Source organism: Balaenoptera physalus, assembly GCF_965194825.1.
Source record: "Balaenoptera physalus genome assembly, chromosome: 7".
Lineage (NCBI taxonomy): Eukaryota > Metazoa > Chordata > Mammalia > Artiodactyla > Balaenopteridae > Balaenoptera > Balaenoptera physalus.
Window position 1 is genome coordinate 115,878,634 of NC_138886.1, and position 22,125 is coordinate 115,900,758.

The 22,125-nt window shown below is 50.2% G+C and overlaps 2 protein-coding genes and 1 long non-coding RNA gene across 4 annotated transcripts in view; 2 read left to right on the top strand and 1 right to left on the bottom strand.

Annotated features, from left to right (window-relative positions):
• Positions 1–2,089: 2,089 nt before the first annotated feature.
• On the top strand, positions 2,090–16,649 carry NEIL2 (nei like DNA glycosylase 2). The gene is given in 8 exon segments (XM_082469003.1): positions 2,090–2,240; positions 4,128–4,267; positions 9,584–9,874; positions 9,876–9,922; positions 13,941–14,140; positions 15,600–15,898; positions 16,157–16,261; positions 16,545–16,649. Coding segments are annotated over 7 exon segments (1,095 nt in total). The 5' UTR covers positions 2,090–2,240; positions 4,128–4,129; the 3' UTR covers positions 16,560–16,649.
• Positions 16,650–18,333: 1,684 nt separating this feature from the next.
• On the bottom strand, positions 18,334–21,815 carry LOC309664135. Its single transcript, XR_014265646.1, has 2 exons — positions 21,656–21,815; positions 18,334–18,692 (listed from the first exon to the last, which is right to left on the bottom strand). It is a non-coding gene; the product is annotated as an uncharacterized lncRNA (long non-coding RNA).
• Positions 21,816–21,923: 108 nt separating this feature from the next.
• The window catches only part of FDFT1 (farnesyl-diphosphate farnesyltransferase 1), a 35,896-nt gene continuing 35,694 nt past the window's right edge, over positions 21,924–22,125 (top strand). For both annotated transcript variants that reach the window (XM_082468942.1, XM_082468944.1), the window contains exon 1: positions 21,924–22,115. In XM_082468942.1, the coding sequence (XP_082325068.1) occupies positions 22,017–22,115 (99 nt within the window). In that variant the 5' untranslated portion in view covers positions 21,924–22,016. The remainder of the gene's footprint in view (positions 22,116–22,125) is intronic.

A 22,125-nucleotide genomic window follows, 5' to 3' on the forward strand; every position in this document is an offset into this window, starting at 1 on the left:
TAGAAAACTGGGTGCTGACCCCCGTAGTGCTGAGGCCCAGGCTCCTGTGGGCTTTGAGGTTGCCCGCCCCCTCCCCGTCCAGGACGCAACTAACAATAACTAGAAACATATTGATCTATCGCTATATGTCAGGCCCAGCGCTAAGAGATTTAAGTGAATCATCTCAGTAAATCCCACCATAACCCAGTGAGGTAGGCATTTCACTGCATTTTACAGACGAAGAAACTAAGGTATGGAAAGGTTAAATTACTTGCCCAAGCTCTGCCCACAGAGCGGTGGGATTTGGACCCAGGTAGTCTGATGCAGCAACAGTGTTCTTCGCTGCTCTTCTGCAGAGTTGCGCTTCTGGAAGCTTGCCCTTTGCCAGGCAGATTCCCCAGCTTTCTTGTCTTAGAATGGTGACTGCATACATTTGCACCGCACTTTACAGTTTATGAGTTTCGTATCTAAGATCTAATTTAGCCATTCATTCAAAGAATATTAAGTGCCACCAACTGCCAACCGCTGTGCTCCTAAGTCCTCACTGCTCCACCTTATGTCCCTGGACCACCAGCAGCAGCATCTGGGAGCTTGTGGGAGAGGCAAAATCTTGGGCCCTGCTCCAAACCTGAGTCAGAATCTGCATTTAAACAACATTCCCAAGTGATTCATATAAAGTTTGAGAAGCCTTGCTTTGTGATATTTCCATAATAACACCATGAAATAGCTATCCCACTTCATGCTGAATAGATTCAGAGATACTGTGACTTGCTTTGTCTCCCCATAACTACTACTGAGGCAATATATGTAAGGAGCTTAGAACAGTGCATGTGCTCAGCAAACAGCAGCTATACTGTAAATGACAGAGGTACGCTGTGAACCACGTGGTTGCTCAACTCTACAACCCTTCGGCCTCAGAAGAGCCCTCTTAGGCACCAGGCATTCAGTCCAAGAGGCGAGGCAAGGATTGTGGCTCTGGCTTCCTTCCCAGCTCAGCCACAGTCTACAGAATGGGGAGTTAGGGGCTCCAGAAGCTACTGTTAGGGTGTGCTTGATCCTACAGCAGGTGGCATCCCGTGGTGGGTATGTTGTTCCCAGAAGAGGCCAGGTATAGAAAGAGGGAGACCAGAAGGCTCGGGGGGGATGGCAACACCATCCCCTCAAACCTCACCGCCCTCCAGGGCTCCTCTGTGCTGAGCACTCTCAGTAGCCCAGACCTCCCAGCCTTCCTCTCCTCCCTTCCTGCCCTAGCCGGTTCAGTAGAAGGGCCACCCGTACTGCTCCGGCTGGATCAGCAGGACACAACCTGGGGAGGGACTGGGCCCGTCTCCCTGTGCTGGCCAAGACCTCCCCAGGGCCCTCTCAGCTACGGTCCCTGGTGCCTGCCATCCGGAACAGTTTCCCCAAACTTCCCTGCTGACTTCTTGGAAAGTGCTGGCTCCCCATCCTCTTTGGAGAATTAACAACAATGGAACATTCTTATTTTAAAATAGTCTACTATTTTATCTTTTTTATTGTCTGGAAAATTTTAATATTACCTTTAAAGCAAAATTTGCTTACGGTAAAAATTCAAATAATAATATTCAAATCATATAAAGTAAAAAAAAAAAAAATCACACCCTTCAAAAACTTCACGAGATTTCTTGACAACCTGTTTCCTTTTCACAATTACCTCGCTGGGCTCGGAGGCTCAGCAAAACCAAAGGCTTGCCTTTGCCTGACCACCTAAAGTTCTCCTATTCAGCAACTTAATTTTCTCTATCTTCGTAAAACAATAAACTTTCCAAAGGCGGTTTGCGTCTTCCCCACCGTCTGCTCTGACTCACTCTCTCTCCACCCTTTACCCGCGACACTCGGCATTGGCCCAGCCTCCAGCGACCTCCTTAGGGGAGGAGCTCCGCACCCTCACCGCCTCTCCCAAGGGCGAAACCCCACTCCCGCCTCCCAGGACAGAGCCCCGCACCTGTTTGGACAACGGAATCCCGAACCCCACCCGCGCAGGGCGAGCCCCGCCTCCTACGCTCACGGGGGGCGGAGCCCCGAGCAACCCCCCCCCCGGGGGAGGAGTCTCGCTCTACCCACTCCCCGCCTCCAGTCAGAGCCGCGCTCCCCTCACGCCTCCCCCGCCCACGACAGAGTGCCGCGCGCATCCCAGGGGCAACCCGCGCGCACGCCGGGCGCCGGGTCTTCCACGGCCCGCGCGGAGGCGGTCTGCGGGCCTCGCAGGCGCTGGGGTCCCGGGGTCTGCGGGCGGGGAGCCGGTAAGTCCCGCCGCGAGTCCCCCTGCGGCGTCGCGGGACCTGCGCGGGTGGGGAGGGGGCGGAGCAGCGCGTCCTCGGCGGTAGCGGGTCCCCCCGCCCCCCGTCGGAAATGCAGGGCTTTCCCCAGCTTTACCCTCGTCACCTTGTTACCGGCGTGAAAACTCAGTTACCGAACGTTTTAGAAGCGTCCCTCATGGAAACCCGCAGCCCGGGATGAATTTTTCTTTTTTTTTGGCTGTTTACCACTTTTTAACATTCCCCCCCCCCCCGCCCCCGACCGAGGCTCCTGCAGTGACCGTCAGTCCCGTCTCTGCGTCCGCTTCTCCCCCCATCACCCCGAGAAGGCGCTGGGCAAAGCAGCCATTTTAGACTCTCCCCGGGGCGGGGGCGGCGGTGACGTGCTGAGAAGAGAGGACGCCGGCGACGCCCCCTCCTCCGTCAGCGTGGTCCGCTAGGCAGCCCCTTACCAGCCTCGCGCGGTTAACGAGCGTGCGCGGGGTGTCCCCTCGGGACCTGTGTCCCTGCGGCTTCTGATCTTTTAAGGCTGTGGTAGAGGCCGCTCGCTGCCCAGCTTTCCATCTCCATAAATAAACCCGAGAAAGAAACATGCCCTTGTGTCGAAAGATTTTAAGCATCAGAGGCATTTCAGAGGGGAGCTTTTCCAGAAGCTTCCACGGTTGGAGAGACAGGGCACAGAGCTGGTTGAGGTTCAGGTCGGCTGCACGGTGGCCGGTCTTCCTGCAGCCCCGCTGTTTTGTCAGGAGAGCCTCTCGAGTGACTTGAAGGTCGGATGAGGGGCAGTTGTACTACATTTTAGTGACTCTAAAGCACCATCAAATTAAAAATACATATTATGGAACGTGCTGCTAATGAAACTCTGAGAAAGCACGGACTGTAAGAGGCACCGCCATTTCAGAGATTTTAAAATATTACTTAGAATTACTGAAATGCAGTAGCTACCACTGTGCCAGGAAACTGCTTAGTTCTTTGGGTTTTCATCATAACTTGCAGTCTTGTGCAGGTGAGGAAACAGGTGGATAAGTAGGGTAAGGGTGGGGGGAATGCCTTCTGTGTCTTAGAAGCTGGGGTGCCGAGCACTCAGGCTCAAACACATGAATGCCTCCCGCACAAGCTCGCAGTGAACTTGGATGATTTGGGCAGGAGGAGATGGGGGTCACAGGTCACCCTACATCACGGTTAAAATGGAACCCCAGCTGTTTCTCAGTTACCAGGGATAATCTTCCCTAGGTAAGCCGGATGTGGCCTCTCCCTGATCTGACCTGACATGACCCTGTGTCTGCACCTGTCATGATTCTGAGCTCTGCATTGTTGTCACATATGCCGTGCTGCTACTAGCAGGGTGGTCCTGGCAGGGCTGGATCTGCATCTGTGTCTGTGTCCCTTACAGCCTTCTCTACCTCGACCATCTCTCCACTGAAAGAGAGGAGATAAAGCAGCAGCAGTGGGCTGGAATGATTGCTTTGGGGAGGCAGAAGGAGGACAGAGAAAGCCTGGAGATGAGTTAGGGACCACAGTCCAGGAAACGAGTAACAAGGGTGGGCTCCCGTTCAGGCTGCCACAGGATCAAAGCGGAGGGCGCTTGTGGTGTGATGCCTGGCACACTGTTGGTGCTGCCTGAAGAAAGGCGAGAGAGGATGGGATGGGGCAGCCGTCCTCGGGAAGCTGGCTCACAGCCTCCCGCACCGGGGCTTTCTCTTTGATCCGACGCCACCTTCCCAGCCACGTTCCCTTTTTTGCCGTATGTGCTCTTAAAGTTGATGGCAAAAAAAAAAACCCCAAAAACGGCTGCTTGGAGCTTGGCACCCATCAGAAATTCTAGAGAAACCAGCTAAGTCAGCGGCCTCTTTTCCACGTTTCTGCCTGCAGGGATGCCGGAGGGGCCGTCTGTGAGGAAGTTTCACCATCTGGTCTCCCCCTTCGTGGGGCAGCAGGTGGTCAAGACAGGGGGCAGCAGTAAGAAGCTGAACCCTGCCGGCTTCCAATCCCTGTGGCTGCAGGACACCCAGGTGAGTGCATCGTCTTCTGACGGGCTCGTTCCACAGCTCACCCCAGCGGGCCGACTCCGTCAGCACACCCTGTACCGCCCCTAAATTTATCTCAAAACTTTCCATGCTGTCACTTCCTCGAGCCTGAGGCGAGCACGCTGGGACTCCACGCAGCTCCCCTTCTGACATTTCTCAGCCTCAGGTGAGCAGCACAGTGGCCTGCGGAACTATAAAAAATACATGTGCACGAGCTGGGTATTCACATTCAGCGTCTGGAGCGGTTGTGATGACTCCAGCAGACTCTGATGTGCACCTTTGTTTGGAAACCGTGTTTCATTCTATGGGGCCAGCAGGGAGGTGAGGAAAGAGCATAGCCTTCTGATCTGGATTTCAGCCTGACTCATCTTTGCTCTGAGCGTGAGTCAGAATTCCCTAAGGCAGCGGTCCCCAACCTTTTTGGCACCAGGAACCTGTGGTTTCGTGGAAGACAATTTTTCCACGGATGGCAGGGGCGTGGGGGGGGGGATGGTTCAGGCGGTAATGCGAGCCATGGGGAGCGGCAGATGAAGCTTCGCTCGCTCTTCCGCCTGCCGCGCACCTCCTGCTGTGTGGCCCTGTTCCTAACAGGCCGAGGCCCGGCCAGGGACCGGGGGTTGGGGACCCCTGCCCTGAGGGGCTCGCAGAGCTCTTTGTGGTCTGACTCATGCCTCCCTCTCTGGCCTGCAGTTCACCCTGCCCCAGATCTCTCTCCAATCATTTTGAACTATCTAGAGCTCCTCTCACAGTCCTTCATGGTTGACGTGCTGCTGCTGTCCTGCGTGGGCAGGTCTTCCTTTTTCTCCCAGCTCCACCCCCATTCCTGTCCCTTCATGTTACCATGGTAATTCCTGGTCTCCTTCTGGATTTAGCCTTGCCATCACATCCTCTGAGAAGCCTGCCCTGCCTTCTCTGGGTTGGAGAAGAGACTCTGCTGTGCTTCCCGGGCACCCTATACCTCCTTTTGGACGCTCACTGCTGAATTTGTCCTTCCTGTTGAGTGGAGGAGACGAGTAAACAGGGCAGGGGCTGTGACCTCAGCAATATTGTATTCCTGGCACTTAACTGAGTGCCCGGCACTTAGGAGGCATTTGGTAATTGCCGCTAGAAAAACCAAGGATTTCTGCTGCTTCTTAGCTGCGTGCTCCTGAGCAAGTTACATCACCTCTTAGCTCTAGTGTCTGCTAGAGTTGTAAAATGGTCATAAACACCTACCAGTTAAAATTGTTGAATTAAGCAGACTTTATGCCTGGCACATAATAGGTGCTCAGTAAATACTAGTTTTCTGTCTTCCACCTTGCCCTTCTCTCTCTCTCTCTCTCTCTCTCTCTCTCTCTCTCTCTCTCTCTCTCTCTCTCTCTCTCTCTCTCTCACACACACACACACACACACACACACACACACACACACACACACACACGGCTATAAAACCATTCTTGAACTGGAAGAGGTCTGTGAGAGGTCTGCTACACCTTCATGTGTGTTTCCTGCATTTGGAGGTGGGGCTCAGGGAGGGGGAGTGGTTAGCCCAAGCCGACGTAGCTAGCAAGGGACAGAGACTGGAGCACAGGCCCCCTGACCTCCAGGTCTGTGCTGTTCCCGTGAGAGCACCTGGACTCTTTGTCCAGACTGGCCTGCAGAACAGGATTGATGTCCCTTTGTCTCTGGGTCCCAGTGGCCGGGATCTTAGCACCTGCCTTCACAGAGCTGGCTTGCAGAAAATATTTACTCAGTAGCTGAGTGGAAAGAAGAATGTGAGGCAAGGGAGCCTTGAGATGGATCTGGGCACTGGTTTCCCAGTAAACCAAGGCAGGGGTCAGTGTTGGGAGCCCAGAAGCCTAAGGGAGGTGGCCTTGGGGAGCTGCCTGGCAAGTGGGTCCCCATCAGTGGGCTCCCCTTCGGTGCCTCTGTCCGTGGGTCCTATTCTCAGGATCTGAGAGTTGAATTTCGAAGTTTAGACCTGTGTCCCTAAATGGGAAGCTGTTAGGTAACAATGAATGGAGGAAGGGAGCGTGTGATTAAGGCCCAGCTGAGGGCCTCGACATAGAAGAGGTCCTGTGGCCTGGAGAAAAAGCCTTCATGACGGAGATGGGACTTGAGCTGGACCTTGAAGGATGGAGGACTTAAGTGGGTCAGAAGGAGAAGAAAGGGCATTTCAGGTTTGAAAATCAGTTACAGATTCAAAAATGGAGGTGGGAGGGCTTCCCTGGTGGCGCAGTGGTTGAGAATCTGCCTGCCAGCGCAGGGGACACGGGTTCGAGCCCTGGTCTGGGAAGATCCCACATGCCGCGGAGCGGCTGGGCCCGTGAGCCACACTACTGAGCCTGCGCGTCTGGAGCCTGTGCTCCACAACAAGAGAGGCCGCGATAGTGAGAGGCCCGCGCACCGCGATGAAGAGTGACCCCCGCTCGCCGCAACTAGAGAAAGCCCTCGCACAGAAACGAAGACCCAACACGGTTATAAATTTAAAAAAAAAAAAAAAAAAAAAATGGAGGTGGAATGAGCAGGGTGGGCTCGTGAGGCAGAGGAAAATTGGCTCCACTCTGTGCCAGCTGTTTATCTGGCATGGCCCTTCACTGTCCTTCCTTATAAGCTCTCCAGTTTCTGTGTCAGGAATTATGTGTAATTGCTCATAACAGATTCAGAAGAGTGGCTTATACAAGTCAGGAGGGTTTTTTTCCGCCTTCCCATAATAGGAAGTCCAGAGGAGGCGGTCCAGGGTGGTGTAGGAGTGACACGATATCACTGGGGCCCAAGCTCCTGCTCTTCTCTCCCTGGGGTGTAGCCCTCATCCTCATGATGATGATGATAACATGGCAGCTGGGATTCCAGCCATTACATCCACGTTCCAGGCAGGAAGAAAAGGCAGGAGAGAGCTGGAAACTGGTTCATCCATTTTAAAGAGCTTTCCTGGAAACCACATTTGACCATTCCTGCACAATCTCACTGGCTTCCCCATCTGTAAGGGAGGCTGGGAGACGTAGGTTTTTAGCTGAGCATGTTGACGTTCCTGAAATCAGTAGATTTGTTGGTAGGGAAGAGGGGAGAGAGGGATAGTGGGAGGCAGCCAGCAGTCTCTCCACACTTGGTCCCATATCATCTTCTCTTTTGTTTTAGCCTCTCATTTTGCAGAGCACACACTCCAGAGCTGCCTAAGAAAGCATTATGGGTGGGAGGTAAATATTGAGTCCTTTCCGCCTGTTAATGTTTCTGTCCCATCCTAGTCTGGGTGGGTGGGACATCTGGAGATCAAATCCCACTGCGTACTTAGACTTTATACCAGTCCTCCAATTAAAAAATATTTACAGCTTTACTGAGGTGTAATTCACATCGCATCCAGTTCACCCATTTCAAGTGTACAATTCAGTTTCTTGACACAGAGTTGTGCAACCATCACCATAATCAACTTCAGAACATTTCATCACCCCCGAAAGAAGCCTTGTGCCCATTAGTCCTTTCCCTTTCACCCCAACTCTCCACCCCCAGCCCTAAGCGACCATTTTACTCTATTTTCTGTGCTACAGATTTGCCTTTTGTGGAGGCATTTCACATACTTGGAATCATGCCGTGTGTGACTGGCTTCTTTCACTGAGCATAATGTTTCGTAGGTTCATCCCTGTTGTAACCTGGTTCAGAACTTCATTCCTTTTAAATCCTGAATTCCCTGAGGGAAGGAGCAGAGACTCACTCATCTGTGTGGCCCTCAGCACCTAGCACACTGCCTGGCAGGTTGTATAAACCCAGTTAACAATTAGAACTGAACTAACCATAGTGTCAGAGGAATTTAAAAGAGGGATGGCGGAAATTGCCGTTGTTGGGAAGGGTGCAAGGGTCTCCCGACCTAGGCCTTTTGACCTGGTAAATGTTTTGACCTTGAGGGTCATCTGACAAATATTTTCATCAGCCTTATACCAACATGGGTGAAGTTGCATCGAGAAAGTGTTGTCTGGAGCAAACTCTCTTATGCCTACTTTATTCCTTGCTCAGGTTTTTATGTAAGCTCAGTTAAACCATTTCTGATGTGTGGCAGCAAACAACTGTGCTCACATTTGCAGTTAAGTTATTCTGGAATTATTTAGAAAGATAATGCCCTCTTTTGGGGAGAGGGCTTCAAAAGACTGCTCCAGTTGTTAATTTTTATACTAATTGACAAATTGGAGATCTCATCAGAACTGTGATCTCTAAGTATGTACCTTTGGTGGTCAAAGTATCACAGGCATTTCCATTATTAATGCCAGATGTTTCGGTTTTAATTCTTGGAAAGACTGCCTGAATTTCGGGTCTTGCAGAACAGGCTTATCCTGGAATCGGGCCATATACACATTACCTTCCAGGACTAGCAGTATGAAAATAGAATACTCAGTAGCTGGAACATTCTTTTACACACATTTTCTGTTTTCATTTTCTTCTACTGAAATCGTACTGATCGTCATTTTTTATCGTGAGGTCTCTCGTGGCCATTCCTTCTATCAAATCCAATTTCAGGGGGGTGGTGAGGGCTACAGAATTTTACAGTGGGTTGTCTTTAGCTGCTGTCAATTTGTGGTGTGTATGTGTATGTATGTTGATTATTTCTAACAAAGAAAAAGTATTATGAATTGAATACAGGAATGACAATTAGTATTTACTTATTAGCTAATTCATGAAAAAATTGGGAGTATTTCCCCTCAGGTATTCTAGGGTGGCCCTGCATCTAGCGTGCATCTATTTCATTGCTGATCTGATACTTCCACTTGCTTCTAATCACTTTGAAAACCATGTACTAAGTGCCCACACGACTGGAGCAAAAAGCAAAAGGCAAGTCCCAAATACTCAAGCTGGGAAAGTTTCATGGAAGAGGCAAGAGGGGAGACATTTGCATTAGGATAAATGTCTGTATACACCTCTTCCAGTCTTCCCCTTTCTGGGTAAGACTCAGTCTGTTTTGACTGCAGTAACAGAATACCTCACACCAGGTGGCTTACAAACAACAGAAATTTATTTCTCACAGTCTGGAGCATGGAAAGTCCAAGGTCAAGGTGCCAGCAGATTCAGTGTCTGGTGAGGACCCACTTCCTGGTTTGTAGACAACCATCTTTTTGCCGTGTCCTCATGTGGAAGAAGGGTTGAGGGAGCCCTCTGAAGTCTCCTTTGTAAGGGCGCTAATCCCATTCAGGAGGGCTCCGCCTTCGTGAGCTAATCACCTCCTGGGGGACCCACCTCCAGACACCGTCACACTGGGGGTTGGTTTCAACGCATGAATTTTGGGAGGACGCAAATAAGTCTATAGCAGAGCCTTAGATCATGTTCATCTTTTTCTAGGTCCATGGAAAGAAATTATTCCTTAGATTTGATCCAGATGAAGAAATCGTGTGCCCCGGCAACAACCCACGGTCAGCGCCTCTACACAAAGAGTGGAAGGAAGAGGCCGGGCACCACCAGGAAGTCTCTGACCGGTCCTCCGGGTCCCCAGGAGGAGGCGATGCTGACCCCAGTGGAGATGATGGCCTGCAGTGTTTGTGGGGAGACAGCCCTGCAGGAGGTGCCGAGAGGTGGCTGCAGGTCAGCTTTGGTTTGTTTGGCAGCATTTGGGTGAACGAGTTCTCCAGAGCGAACGAAGAAGGCAAACAAGAGGGGTGACTGGAGAGACCCCTCTCCAAGGTAAGGCGTGGTCGAGCAGGCCGTGGGCTGTGAGTGTCGGCGGCTGTGCGGGGTCTGTGGGGTTCGCCAGGGCTCCACTGTGCGGGCCTGGGCCGGGCTCTGCGGGCACGCTGGGTGGTCTCCAGCAGCCCGCCGCCTAGGAGAGAGAACCCGCTTCTCTGCCCACTGAGATGGCAGGTCGACTGTGGTCTGCACCCAGAGAGGGATGGGGACCACCTGGCAGCTTAGAGAGCGGGGAGTACTTTCCCAACAAACACAGCCCTTGAGGCTGGGAGGCCTCTGAACAACATTTTATGGCTTGACTACTGCTCTCTGAATTTAGGGACAGAATTGCCCCAGTTTTCAGTCTGTTAATGTTGAGGAGAATATCAGTGCAGAAACCTCTATCCATGTTCAGGATTCTTTCCTTAGTGTAGATTCCCAGAGGAATCATTGCTGGTCAAAGAGAATGAACGTTCTTATGGTAGCACTGAGTTTTTTGTGTACTTCTTATCAATTTGTAGGGGCTTTCGGATCCTGTGTGTTACCCTCTGTGATGTGTGGTGCTAGTGTTTCCAGCCTGTCTGTGTCCTTTGATGGTGTTTGTGCCTTTAGGCATTCAGGATTTTTAGTTTGTATGTAGTGAGTGGTCGGTATTTTCCTTGATAGCTCTTAAGTTTTATCCTCTTGCTAAAGAAGGCTCCTTCTACCTCCAAATCAAAATACTTCTCTAGTTTCATAATTACATATTTTTTCATGTCCAGAACTACAGTCTTTGTTTATGGTATGATGTAAGGCCAGTAAGATGCTTGGGACTATAAAAATAACTCAGAGAGGGAGTTCCCTGGCAGTCCAGTGGTTAGGACTCAGCGCTTCCACTGCCGAGGGCCTGGGTTTCATCCCGGGTCGGGGAACTAAGATCCCGCAAGCCGCGTGGTGAGGCCAAAAAAAAAGAGAGAGAAAAAAAAAAAAAACAACTCAGACTGGCTTGAATGGTGAGATTTTTTTTGACTCACAGACAGTTGACCCTTGAATAACACAGGTTTGAACCGCACGGGGCCACTTACACGGGGATTTTTTCTATAGTAATATTACATTGCTACATGACTCACTCTGAGGTTGGTTGAATCCGTGGATACGGAACCGTGGATACAGAGGCCGGCTGTAAGTTATGTGCGCGGATTTTCAACTATTCAGAGGGTCAGCTTCCCAACCCCCAAGTTGTTCAGGGGTCAACCATAATTAGAAGTTCAGAGGGAGTGTGGGCTTTGGTGTTGACGCAGGTCCAAGCCTTTGGCTTCACATTCTTGTGATTCTCCTGACTTTGCACTTTGCCACATTGTTGGCTTTGTCCTTAGACCAGCAGCAGGAGACTCCTGCAGTTCCAGGCCTTATATCCACACAAGAAAAGAGGAAGAGAAGAGAGAGAGGGTCATTTCTAAAGTTCAGATGAGCAAGGAGAGCTTTCCCCGAAACCCCCAGGAAACCTCTCATGGCCCGAAGCTGGGCCCGTGGGCTGATTCCGGACTCGGTCACCAGCCGGGGCGATTGGAACGCTCTTCCACTAACAAGGCTGGTCCCGCAGGCCTTCAAATGTATTGCCACACGGTGAACTCATGTCATTCACTTATATTTGAATCTCTTCCTGTCAAGTTATAACTCCTTCCATGTTGCATATTTTGCTTTGGCTGCCGCGCCCCCTTTTTTTCTTTATTAGGCTTGCCTGAGTTTTATCTACTTTGTAGGTCCTTCAAATAAATAATAATAGTTGTGTATACTATCCATATGGAAGAGTATTTCCTAATTTTTCAAGTCTTTGAGTATTTGGGGTCATCTTTTTGGGGTTTTTTTTGTTGTTTTAATTTTTTTATTGGATTACGATCAGGGTGGCAGCCTGTAAATTTTCTACTTTTGGCATCAAGATTTGCAGCCAAACACATAATTGATCTTTGCTTACATTTTGTGTACATAAATGAAGATAGAATGTTCATTAAAAGTAAAACATTCTGACAAAAACCAACCAAACAAAAAAAGAAAAAGATTCTGTAAATGTTAGGAACAGGTTATTGTTTTGATAGCTCAGATTTTCTCTGTTTTTGCTTATTTTTTTTCGTTTAATATGCAAAACTTGGGAAGAGGAGCTTTGAAGTCCCCCAGGCTAGTTGTGGTTTTGTAGTTTCTCCTTGTCTTTCGTGTTTGTTTCTGTGTTTTGCTGCCCTTGCTCCCAGGCATCAGGGTCCCTGACTCTCAAAGGTTCTTTGCAGCTTCATTATTAAGCAGTCCTGGACCCTCTCTCTGCCTTCAGCCCTAATTCTGCTTCTCTTGATGTTAACAGTGCCGCTCCGTGTTTGGTGGCTCACCCCCTGGTCTTTTTTCCACTTAGTTGTAGGTCTGTTTTTTCACTTATTTTAGGTATGCTTGTTATAAACAGTAAATAGCAGGCTTTTGTATCTCTTTAAAGTCAGACGCAAACTCCTTGTTTTGAAATGGGGTAACTGTGCTATTTGGATTTTCTTTCATTTGTAGTTTTATTGTCCCTTGTTTTCTTCTTTTCTGTTGGATCTTTCACATTTCTTTTCTTCCTTTTTTTTTTTTAAATTAATTTTATTTTTGGCTGCGTTGGGTCTTCGTTGCTGCGCGCGGGCTTTCTCTAGTTGCGGCAAGCGAGGGCTACTCTTTGTTGCGGTGCGCGGGCTTCTCATTGTGGTGGCTTCTCTTGTTGTGGCTCGCGGGCTCTAGAGCGCAGGCTCAGTAGTTGTGGCACATGGGCTTAGTTGCCCCGCAGCATGTGGCATCTTCCCGGACCAGGGCTCGAACCTGTGTCCCCTGCATTGGCAGGCAGATTCTTAACCACTCTGCAACCAGGGAAGTCTCTTTTCTTCCTTTTTTTTTTTAAACCTCTGTTAATTTGGAAGTACTGCTATTCATCTTTATTCCTTTGGTAATAATATTATCTTTAAATGATATCTGTTTTTTTCCCTGAGTTAATAACTATCAAATTTTTAATAGCATTAAATTAATAATCTTCTCCCTTATTATTAACACTGATATTTTGCTCACTCTCCTTCCCCCCTCCCTCTGAGATGAGACCTTTAAAATATTTCTTCTTCTGTACTTTCCTGTCATTTCTACCCCATCTCTTGTGTCTGCTGAGATAGTTTAGAATTTTAGTTCCAGATTGTTAATTAACTACATTGTTAGTTATGTATAATTAAATTAATTAATATTAAAAACACACTAATGTAGGTGTCTTTTTGTTGGGAGAATCTTTTCCTCACACTTGGATTACAGATGCACTGTTATGATTGCGGGCCACTCGGATCTCACAATAGACGTGACAGAGTCCAGTGCTAATCTTTCCATCCATCCTTTCCATCTCCCCTCATCTTGAGATCCTTGCTGATTTAATTTCCGTTGGGATGTACTTTTCCTTGAGTAATTACCTCAGGTACTATGCGTAGGTGTTTTTCTGAGTCCTGTTCCTCTCAAGCTGTCCCTTTACTTTCACATAAGATACCACCCAGGTCAGATACGTGAGTCTTGGAGTCCAGCTGCAGCCCGAGTCTCTCCCCTTACAGAGTAACCCGTTATTGCTTCTCAGGGTTCATGAGGTTTCTCCTGTGTCCCTGGAATTCAGGAAGCCCGGGGAGGGGCGGTGTGTGTATGTGTCTTTCTTGGTAGGTCTTGCCTGGGACTGGGAGAGCTGCCTCCTTAGCGTCGGTTTCTCTGTCCTCCGTCCTTCACAAGCCCTGCTTTGTGCCATAGCCACACCTCCTGAACTTGAGACTTCTCTGTACTTCCCAAGTTGCCTTCTGCCAACACGTATTGTTATGATCAGAAAAAAGGAGAGAGTATACATTTTCTTTTAATTACTCCATTTGGCCGTGAGAGTTTAACAATTCTGGCAGAGCCATCCCTTTTCTCCTGTGGGACCTTAGCTTCCCCAGATTATCCTGAGCGGAGTGGGAGCTGTGTGTGCACGTGTGACCTGATGCTACTGTCATAGCCCTGTGCACTGTGACCTCTCCTCTCTTCCCAGGCTGGTCCTGCACTTCGGCGGGGGCGGCTTCTTGGCCTTCTATAACTGTCAGATGGTGTGGAGCTCCTCTTCCCCGGTGGTCAGACCCACCTCTGACATCTTGTCAGAAAAGTTCCATCGAGGACAGGCCCTGGAAGCTCTGGGCCGGGAGCAGCCCGTCTGCTATACGCTGTTGGACCAGAGATACTTCTCAGGCTTAGGTATGGCTGATGGCAGAGGGTGGTCCCACTGACCGACTTAATGAAAAAGTCCCTCGTCCAGGAGGCGGGAAACTGGCACCCACCGCAGGTGTCAGTGATGCTGGACGATCACCTGGGCTCCTCAGCTCCACTTCCCTCGTTTTTAAAATGAGGGAGTAGATCAGGCCATGTCTAACTTCTCTCCTACGCTAATTACATTATCAGTCGTAGTCGGCCTGATAGCCGCACTGGAGCATGACCTTCTAGAGTGCAGGGGTCACGTCCCCTCCATCCTTTTTTTTTTTTTTAATTTATTTTTTAATTTAAGTATAGTAGGACAAAGGCAGACCCTGCACCCAGAGGAGCACAGGCTTCCAGGAGCGGCCTTTGGGGTAAATTAGCAAGAGAAATGCCGTGTAACCGGCTGTTGTTACAAACGATAATCAGAACAGCCGACATTTTTCAGGTGACTCCACTGTGCCAGGTACGTGGGTTCATCCTTACTGCTCTTCCCCAGGATGGCCACTTACTAGTTTTCCCTTCATTCAGATGAAGAAACAAAAGCAAGACACATTGCTCTAAGGGCACAGCTGAGATATGAAGCAGGTAGTCGGCTGGCGAATTGTAGAGAGAAATTTTGTGTGACTGTGAAGCTCTTGGAAAGAGCAGCCTTTTCACCCGTCCGTCCATCTGCTCCACACGTGCCGAACGCCTGGCCTCCACCGAGCCCCTTCTCTCCTGAAGGAGAGTGTTGTTAGTGACCCAGCAAGCATGGACTCAGCCCCCTGGAGCTTAAGATAGACTGTGATAAATGCCTGGTAGAGGTTAAAGAAAGTGCACTGTTGGGACATTTTGAAGAAACTAACTGATTCTGGACGGAGAGGTCGAGGTTGACTTCACAGCAAATGAGGGAGGAGTAGGAAAGTAATATAATAATACCTGCTAAACACTTTCTATATTTCAGGCGTCATGCTTGACATTTTAATTAATCATAACAGCTAGTATTTATTGATTCCCCTCTACATACCAGCACGGTGCTCAGCTTTTGTATGTGTGTGTGAGAATTCTCATTTACTGCCCACGAAAACCAGGGAACCTCCCCCGCGCTTTACAGACCAGGAAACGGAAGCCTCAAGAAGGCAGGGAATTCACCAGGGTCAGGTAGCCGGGATTCACAGCCAGGCACTCGGGTCCAGAGCCCCTCTTGTTAATCTCTTTGCTGTAACATGGGCCACGCGTGAGTTTTATGTCATTTCGTCTTCGCAACAACCTAAAGGGTAAGTGTTAGCAAATACTTCGCAGACGGGCCGGCTGATTCAGTACGTGACTTGCCCGAGAGCTTCTCAGCCGCGCTGGATCTTCCTGAGATGCCCCCCGCTGCCGTCGTATCAGCTGTGCTCTGTTTTGTTAATTTTGTGGCCAGCTTTCCTTATGGATGTGTCCTTTTTCCTTCCCTTGTCCCCTCCCTGCCTTCTTCCAGGGAACATCATTAAGAACGAGACCCTGTTCAGAGCTGGGATCCACCCGCTTTCTCCCGGCTCACTCCTGGGTCTTCCTCGCCTCGAGGCCCTGGTGGACCATGTGGTGGCCTTCAGTGCAGGCTGGCTGCGGGGCAAGTTCCAGGGCAGACAGCAGCACACGCAGATCTACCAGAAGGAGCGGTGCCCTGCTGGGCACCAGGTCGTGAAGGAGGCACTGGGGCCTCCGGGGGGCTTGCAGAGGCTCACGTGGTGGTGCCCGCAGTGCCAGCCCAGGTTGTCACCGGATGAGCCAGAGCAGGTGGAGCCCTCCTAGGGCGCTCGGGCCCCTTCTACACAGAGCCTTGCCCTTGAGGGACCGTGATGCCTGAGTGTCGCCAAAGGGGTTGTGGGCAGGGTTTGGGACTGGGGACAGGAATTGGGGGGGTGGGGTCGGGGTGCCAGTACTGTTGGTGTTCATCTCACCGGAGTTCAGGCTGAGGCAGTTTCCACAGGGTCCGATTTTGTTCTTTTCTAGTTTTGGTTAATTGTTCCTATCTAACTCCACCACTGTTGACAGATGAGGCAACTCGTGATGGCAGTTAAGGGGAAACCTCCCGGAATGACAGTGGGGCAACGAAAACGAGAGCCAGTGGAAGAGAGCTGTGCCAGCATTGCTTTGCAGGTGTTTGGTTTGGTTTGGTTTTGGTTTTGAAACATTGGCTGGTGTTAAGACCCTCCATTTGAGAACCAGGAAAAGGGAATTATCCTTCTTGGTTCCCCAAGAGGGATCCAGGGATGAGGAGGGAGTAACAGGAGAGCAGTCCTCGGATTCAGCCTCCTGCCTGGACCCTTCCCACGGGACGGAGACGCCAGGAGAAGGAGGGGAAACGGGGGGACCAGGGAGCTGGCCACCTTCCCGGTGTGTCCATGGGCTTTAGAAAAAAGCGACTTGTTTCCTCCCCAAGGTGATGTGTTTGTGACTGTTGACGTGCTCAACAGTGCAGGAATCCAGGTTGTTAGCAAAACCTAGAAGAAACCAGGACATGAAAATAAAGCTCTTTGTTACTTTATGTTGTCATCTTTATTTGGCAGTAAAGGTTCTTTCACCGTACGTAACGGAGCTCTTTGTGAAGGTGCCTTTGAGGACTTGTTGGGTTGGTTGGATGGATCCATTTAAAAGGAGCAGGTCAGGGGGAAGGGTGCACATGCGCCCTTACACCTGTCTGTCTGAAGTCACCGGGAGTTGTCCACAGCGGGGAAAGCCACCTTATGGCAGGCATCAGCTCAGGGCCAAGATGGTCCCCAGACAGGCCATTTCCCGTAAGTCAGCATCTGCCGGGGTCTGGAGTACAAGAGGGGGAGGGCTGGACAGGCGTCACAGCCTGCGTGCGGGTGGACACCCACTGCGATCGGTAGGAACGGGGAAATGCTGTTGCAGTTGCTGAGAAAAGCAGCGACAGGACTAGAGACAGCCGTGGGTGTGGAAAGAAGAAGAGATGGGAGGGTCACCATGGTGATGGGCTCATACGCATCATCTGACTGGATGTGGGAACGAGGGAGGGAGGGGGCTGAGAGCTGGAGGAAGCTGCCCCCACCTCGCCATTGAGACAGAGAGTCACGGGAGCTGAGCAGGTTCTGTGAGGAGACAGACCCTGAGTGCTGAGCTTGAGGCACCTGCACCTAAGTGGGGGGACAACACAGCCAGGAAATGGGCCTGGCTCCCCGCAAGTGCAGGCTTGCAGGTATGGATTTGGGAGCTTTTCCTCAGAGCTGAGGGTCAGTTCGAGAAGGTTAACAAGGCGATCATGCGGCATGAGAAGGATGGAGATCACAGGGGAACCTTTAGGTCTTTTGTTCAAGGGGCAAGAGAAGACAAGCCAATGGAAAATCAGATAAAACAGGAGGAAGGAACTTCGGGGGGCAGCCAGTGGTGCACACGTCGGAGAAGAGGCCTTCGAGTTTGACGGTTGGTCAAATTTGAGGTCATGACCTCAATTTGGTCGAATTTGAGGTCATGACCTTAAAGAGCCATTTGTGCGGAGTGGCAGCCGGTCTGCAGGGCCTGAGGACTGGGTGGGAGCCCAGGGGGCAGTGAGTGTGCTCTGCTCTTCAAGAAGGTTGTCCTTGAGGGACTTCGCTGGTGGTCCAGTGGTTAAAACTACGAGCTCCCAATGCAGGGGGCCCAGGTTCAATCCCTGGTCAAGGAATTAGATCCCACATGCATGCTGCAGCTAAGAGTCCACATGCCACAACTTAAAAAAAAAAAAAGATCCAGCGTGCCGCAACTAAGACCTGGCGCAGCCAAATAAATAAATATTTTTTTAAAAAAAGGTTGTCCTTGAAAGAAATGAGAAAGGGGGTCAGGGAGGGAGAGTGATGAAAGGATGGATGTGATGTGAGGATTCGTTTGTGATCAGGTGAGGGGAAAACCAGGAGGGAGAGAGACACCAGCGCCAGCACTTAGAGATGCCTGGGCTCCGGTGGGGAAAGAAAAGTAGACCCAGAGAAAACCAGCTGGCACAGAGTAGGAGTGGGGAGGTTTGTAACAGCTACGAGGGGAAGTTAGAGCCGCTTAGGGCTCAAGGGAAGGTTATAGAGCCACACTAGAGACCAGAGTAGTCGCTCCATTTCCCAACTTTGTCCAGCAGTCTCCAGTAGCTTAGGGTCAAAAACAAAGAGGGTTGCTGGATGAACCCACAGTTGAAGGTCGTCAGGGTATGAACAGTAGAAGGCCAAGTGGGCAAAGGGGAATCCTTATTAAGTTGTTTAAAATTATTTTTAAAAATACGTCAAAAGATTCAAGCCATACAAAAGATTATAGAGCAAGACATGGAAGAATAATCCTCAGTCTCCTCTGTCTTCTTGGGAGCTGACTTATCATTTCTCTGACTTCAGTCTGTGTTGGGGAAAACAGCAGCACCTAGCAGTTGAGTTGTAAAGGCTGACGGCCGCACCATGAGTTCTGCATCGGAACTGCATAGACTGGGTTCCGCATGGAAGCAGCGGGGACGCGGAAACGTGGATTGCCAGCGGAAAGCACAGCTACTGCAGCCCTCTGCGAGGTTATCGTTCATCCTGGCAGGAGGCTCTTGGCAGAAAGTCTCAAGTTAGTTCTGCAAAGGGGAAAGGCAGGGATAGCAGAGGGACTGAATGAGGGTTAAGAGAAGAGGATGGTGGTACAGAACCTACAGGGCTGGCGAGGTGAACAGTGGGAATGACTCCTGTGGCCTGCGTCCCTGTTGGACGTAAGGAAAGGCTGCAGTTGAGGGATGGGGTACAGAGTCAGCGAGTCCCGGTTTCACTTAGAAGAGAGAGAGGTGAGGCATTTGGACTCAGCAGATTCCAGGGTAAAGAGTTACTTATGAGCTGGAGTTTCATGATAACTGACGTTATAAAAAACTTGCAATTTTGTGTGAGGTTTGAGTGGCCTTAGCCATCTAATAAATATTTTTTAATGCCTCCTAAATGCTAGTTCTGGGAATACAATGATAAACGAGACAAGAAAACTTCTGTACTAGTAGGAGGAGGCCGGCTTGTTACAACAGAGTGTTAGAAGCATTTTAGTAGGTTATTGTAAAGTGCTTTTTTGGGGGGGGTGGGCGGGGAGGTTGGATAAGTGACTGCCTGTCTGTGTTCTAAAAGTTCCAGTACAGTCCCTATTTCAAGCCCTGATATTTAAGAAGAAGTAATGGAGACTTCTTAAGTGGCAAGTACTGTGCCAGGTGCCCTGTTTAGACACGGTCCCTGACCTTGAGGGGTTCAAGGTGAGGTGAAGAGTCAGACAAGGGATGATTAGCGTACAGAAAATTCAGGATGAGAGTGACCACTGAACATCATTGAAGTACTGAGGTTTGTGGAAATACCACCAAAATAAGAATAAGCAAGCGAGGCCCTTTATTCAGAGCTTGCTATAGTAAGGGCATCAGCCCCCATCACTTGCATGTGGCAGAAACTCAGAGGCAGGCAGGGAGTGGGAAGGATTTTATCTTGAAAGGCATTTCCTTCGTGCAATTTAAAATTGAAAGAAGGGAATTTTTTTTACGGGGTCCTTTTAACAGGCAGGGGAGTGCTAAAACTCTTAGCTTTATGTCTTCTGGCCAAAAGCAGTATGCAAGTAGAGATATAAAGTTATAACTTGACATAGTTTTAAAAAGGACCAAACATCAGATACAATGAAAAGAAATTGTAGGTAAATGAGTCAGTTCTCAGTGAAGCTCCCTTCAGTCTGTTTTTCTGTGTTGCCAGACTGGACTCATGGAACCAAAGTCTAGAAGCCCACAGGGCCTCACCTTAAGCTAATTAAAATCATAATACCTTATAAAATAAAATTGAAAGACTGAGATTACTTGAGATTACTCAAACTGTTACATTGGAATGGATGGAGAGAGAGAGATGGGAAACTGACTTTTAACAGTTTGAGAGAGAAGGTGGGGCTTGAACCTCGATGGAGCAGAGAGGAGAGATTAAGAGGAGGGATGTTTGTTTCTTGGATTCCAGAGAATTGATGAATGACTCACAAAGGGCAGGTGTAGGGAGAGCAAGGAGGAGTTAGGGATGACATTTGGATCTTATAATTAGGCAACTGGGAGGCGGTTAACTGCCATTCGCAGGAGAAGCAGTCTCAATGGGAGAGAGATTCCAGTTAGGGCAATGTTCAGTTTGCAATGCTGAAGGGACATCAAAGAGTTGCACTGTTCTGGAGGCTTGGGGGTATGTGAGCAAACAAAACAAAAGGTCTGTCGTCATTGAACTTACATTCTAGCAAGGAGAAACAGACACTAAACATCGTAAGTAAACTATTTCATATCAGAACGTGATCAGTACTGAGATAGGCTGCGACCTGAGACCCTTTACTGTAGTTTTGCACCTGGACAAATGAGCAACAGAATACAAAGAAACTATAAGGGACTAAAAATAACTGCCTGCGTGGGCAGTTGGGGCAAATTATCAACAATAAGATACAAAAAGACCAAAACCCAACTGGCACTTCTGAGGTGCCAGGAACAAAAGCAGGTACTACATGATCCCTGCACACAGTACCACCAAAGGGGTAGGCAGACCACCTAAGCCACCCCTCCGGCCCCACCCACCACCCACTGATCTGCCTCTACTTTCCCCCCATTTAAGGGACAAGCTCGCCCCCCTTCAGAGAGTGAGCAAGGGAACCTGTTACTTGTCTTCACTCCCAGTAACGCCTTGCCTGAATTCCTGATCTGGCTTCATCAATTTCTACTGACTAAAGAGTCCAAAGACCTTAGTAACAATAGGACGGGAAGAACTAGAGCAGGCTGGGGCGTCAGCAGTGGTGAGGGCGGGGCAAGCTGTAGTATAAAACAGTGTGATGGGGTGGGCCTAAATGAGAAGGTGAGAGTTCAGCAAAGACTTGAAGGAGGTGAACGAGTTAGCCAACTGCATATCCGGGGGCAAAAATATTGCAGGAAGAATGAAGTGTAGACAACAAGTCCTGGGGCCAAGGAGGGAGGGATTGAAAATGCAGGTGAGAGAGGTAATGGGGATGGAGGGCTACTCATGCAGAGCTTTTAGACCCTCGTGGGGACTTTGGCTTTTACCGAGTGAAATGGACAGATATTGCAGGGTTTTTAGGCAGTGATCTGAGCTGCCTTTATTTTTAAAAGGATCACTGATTGCGGTGTTAAAGTAGATTTGGGGGTTGGGGTAGCACGTATCTTTCCAGGGCTTGTGAGAGCTCTAGGATCGAGATAAAAATTAACACATCACCCTTTGATAGGCCGTAGAAACGCTTCAGATCCTTTTTTGGGACTAAATTTACGTGCTCGGAAGCCTCAGGCTGATTGCACCCACTCGAGGCGCGACTGTGAGCCGAGCGCGTCCCGGAAGAGCTAATCTGCCTGGCAAGACAAACACGTGAAGGGCTTAGCGGGCTCTGGCCCGCTGGGCTCTCAGCGAAAGCCGGGCCGGAACGAGCCTCCCACGCACTGAACTCCGCCTGGGGGGGCCTTCTTAAAGTCTGGGTTCGCTCCTTCAGCCCCGCACTGGGAAAGCAGAGGAAAACGAAGGCCCGCCTCCATTAGGAGCACCAATCCCGCTCGCCTGCCTCTTTCTCTTCCTCCAATTAGCTTCTAGGATGTGGTCCTCACGCCAGACACATCCCACCGCCGATTGGCCGGCATCTTGCTGGTGCGAGCGGCCCTGGCCAATCAGCGCCCGTCAGTCCACCCCGCGAGCCCGCGGGCAGCGGCGCGAGAGACTGAGGCCCGTTGAAGTTGGTGGGGAAGTGGGCGTGGCGCCGCAGCGCTGGGCTCGCCTCCGCCGCGCTGGGCCCGCCTCCGCCGCACTGGGCCCGCCTCCACCCCGCCCCGCCCTCCGCCTAATCTTTCTTTGGTTGCGGGTAGGGGCCAGCCCAAGGTATCCGCGAGGTGAGCTCCGAGGTCCGACGGTTCGCCGCCGCCGCCAGCATGGAGTTCGTGAAGTGCTTGGGGCACCCCGAGGAGTTCTACAACCTGCTGCGCTTCCAGATGGGGGGCCGGCAGAAGGTGATACCCAAGATGGACCAGGTGGGCCGAG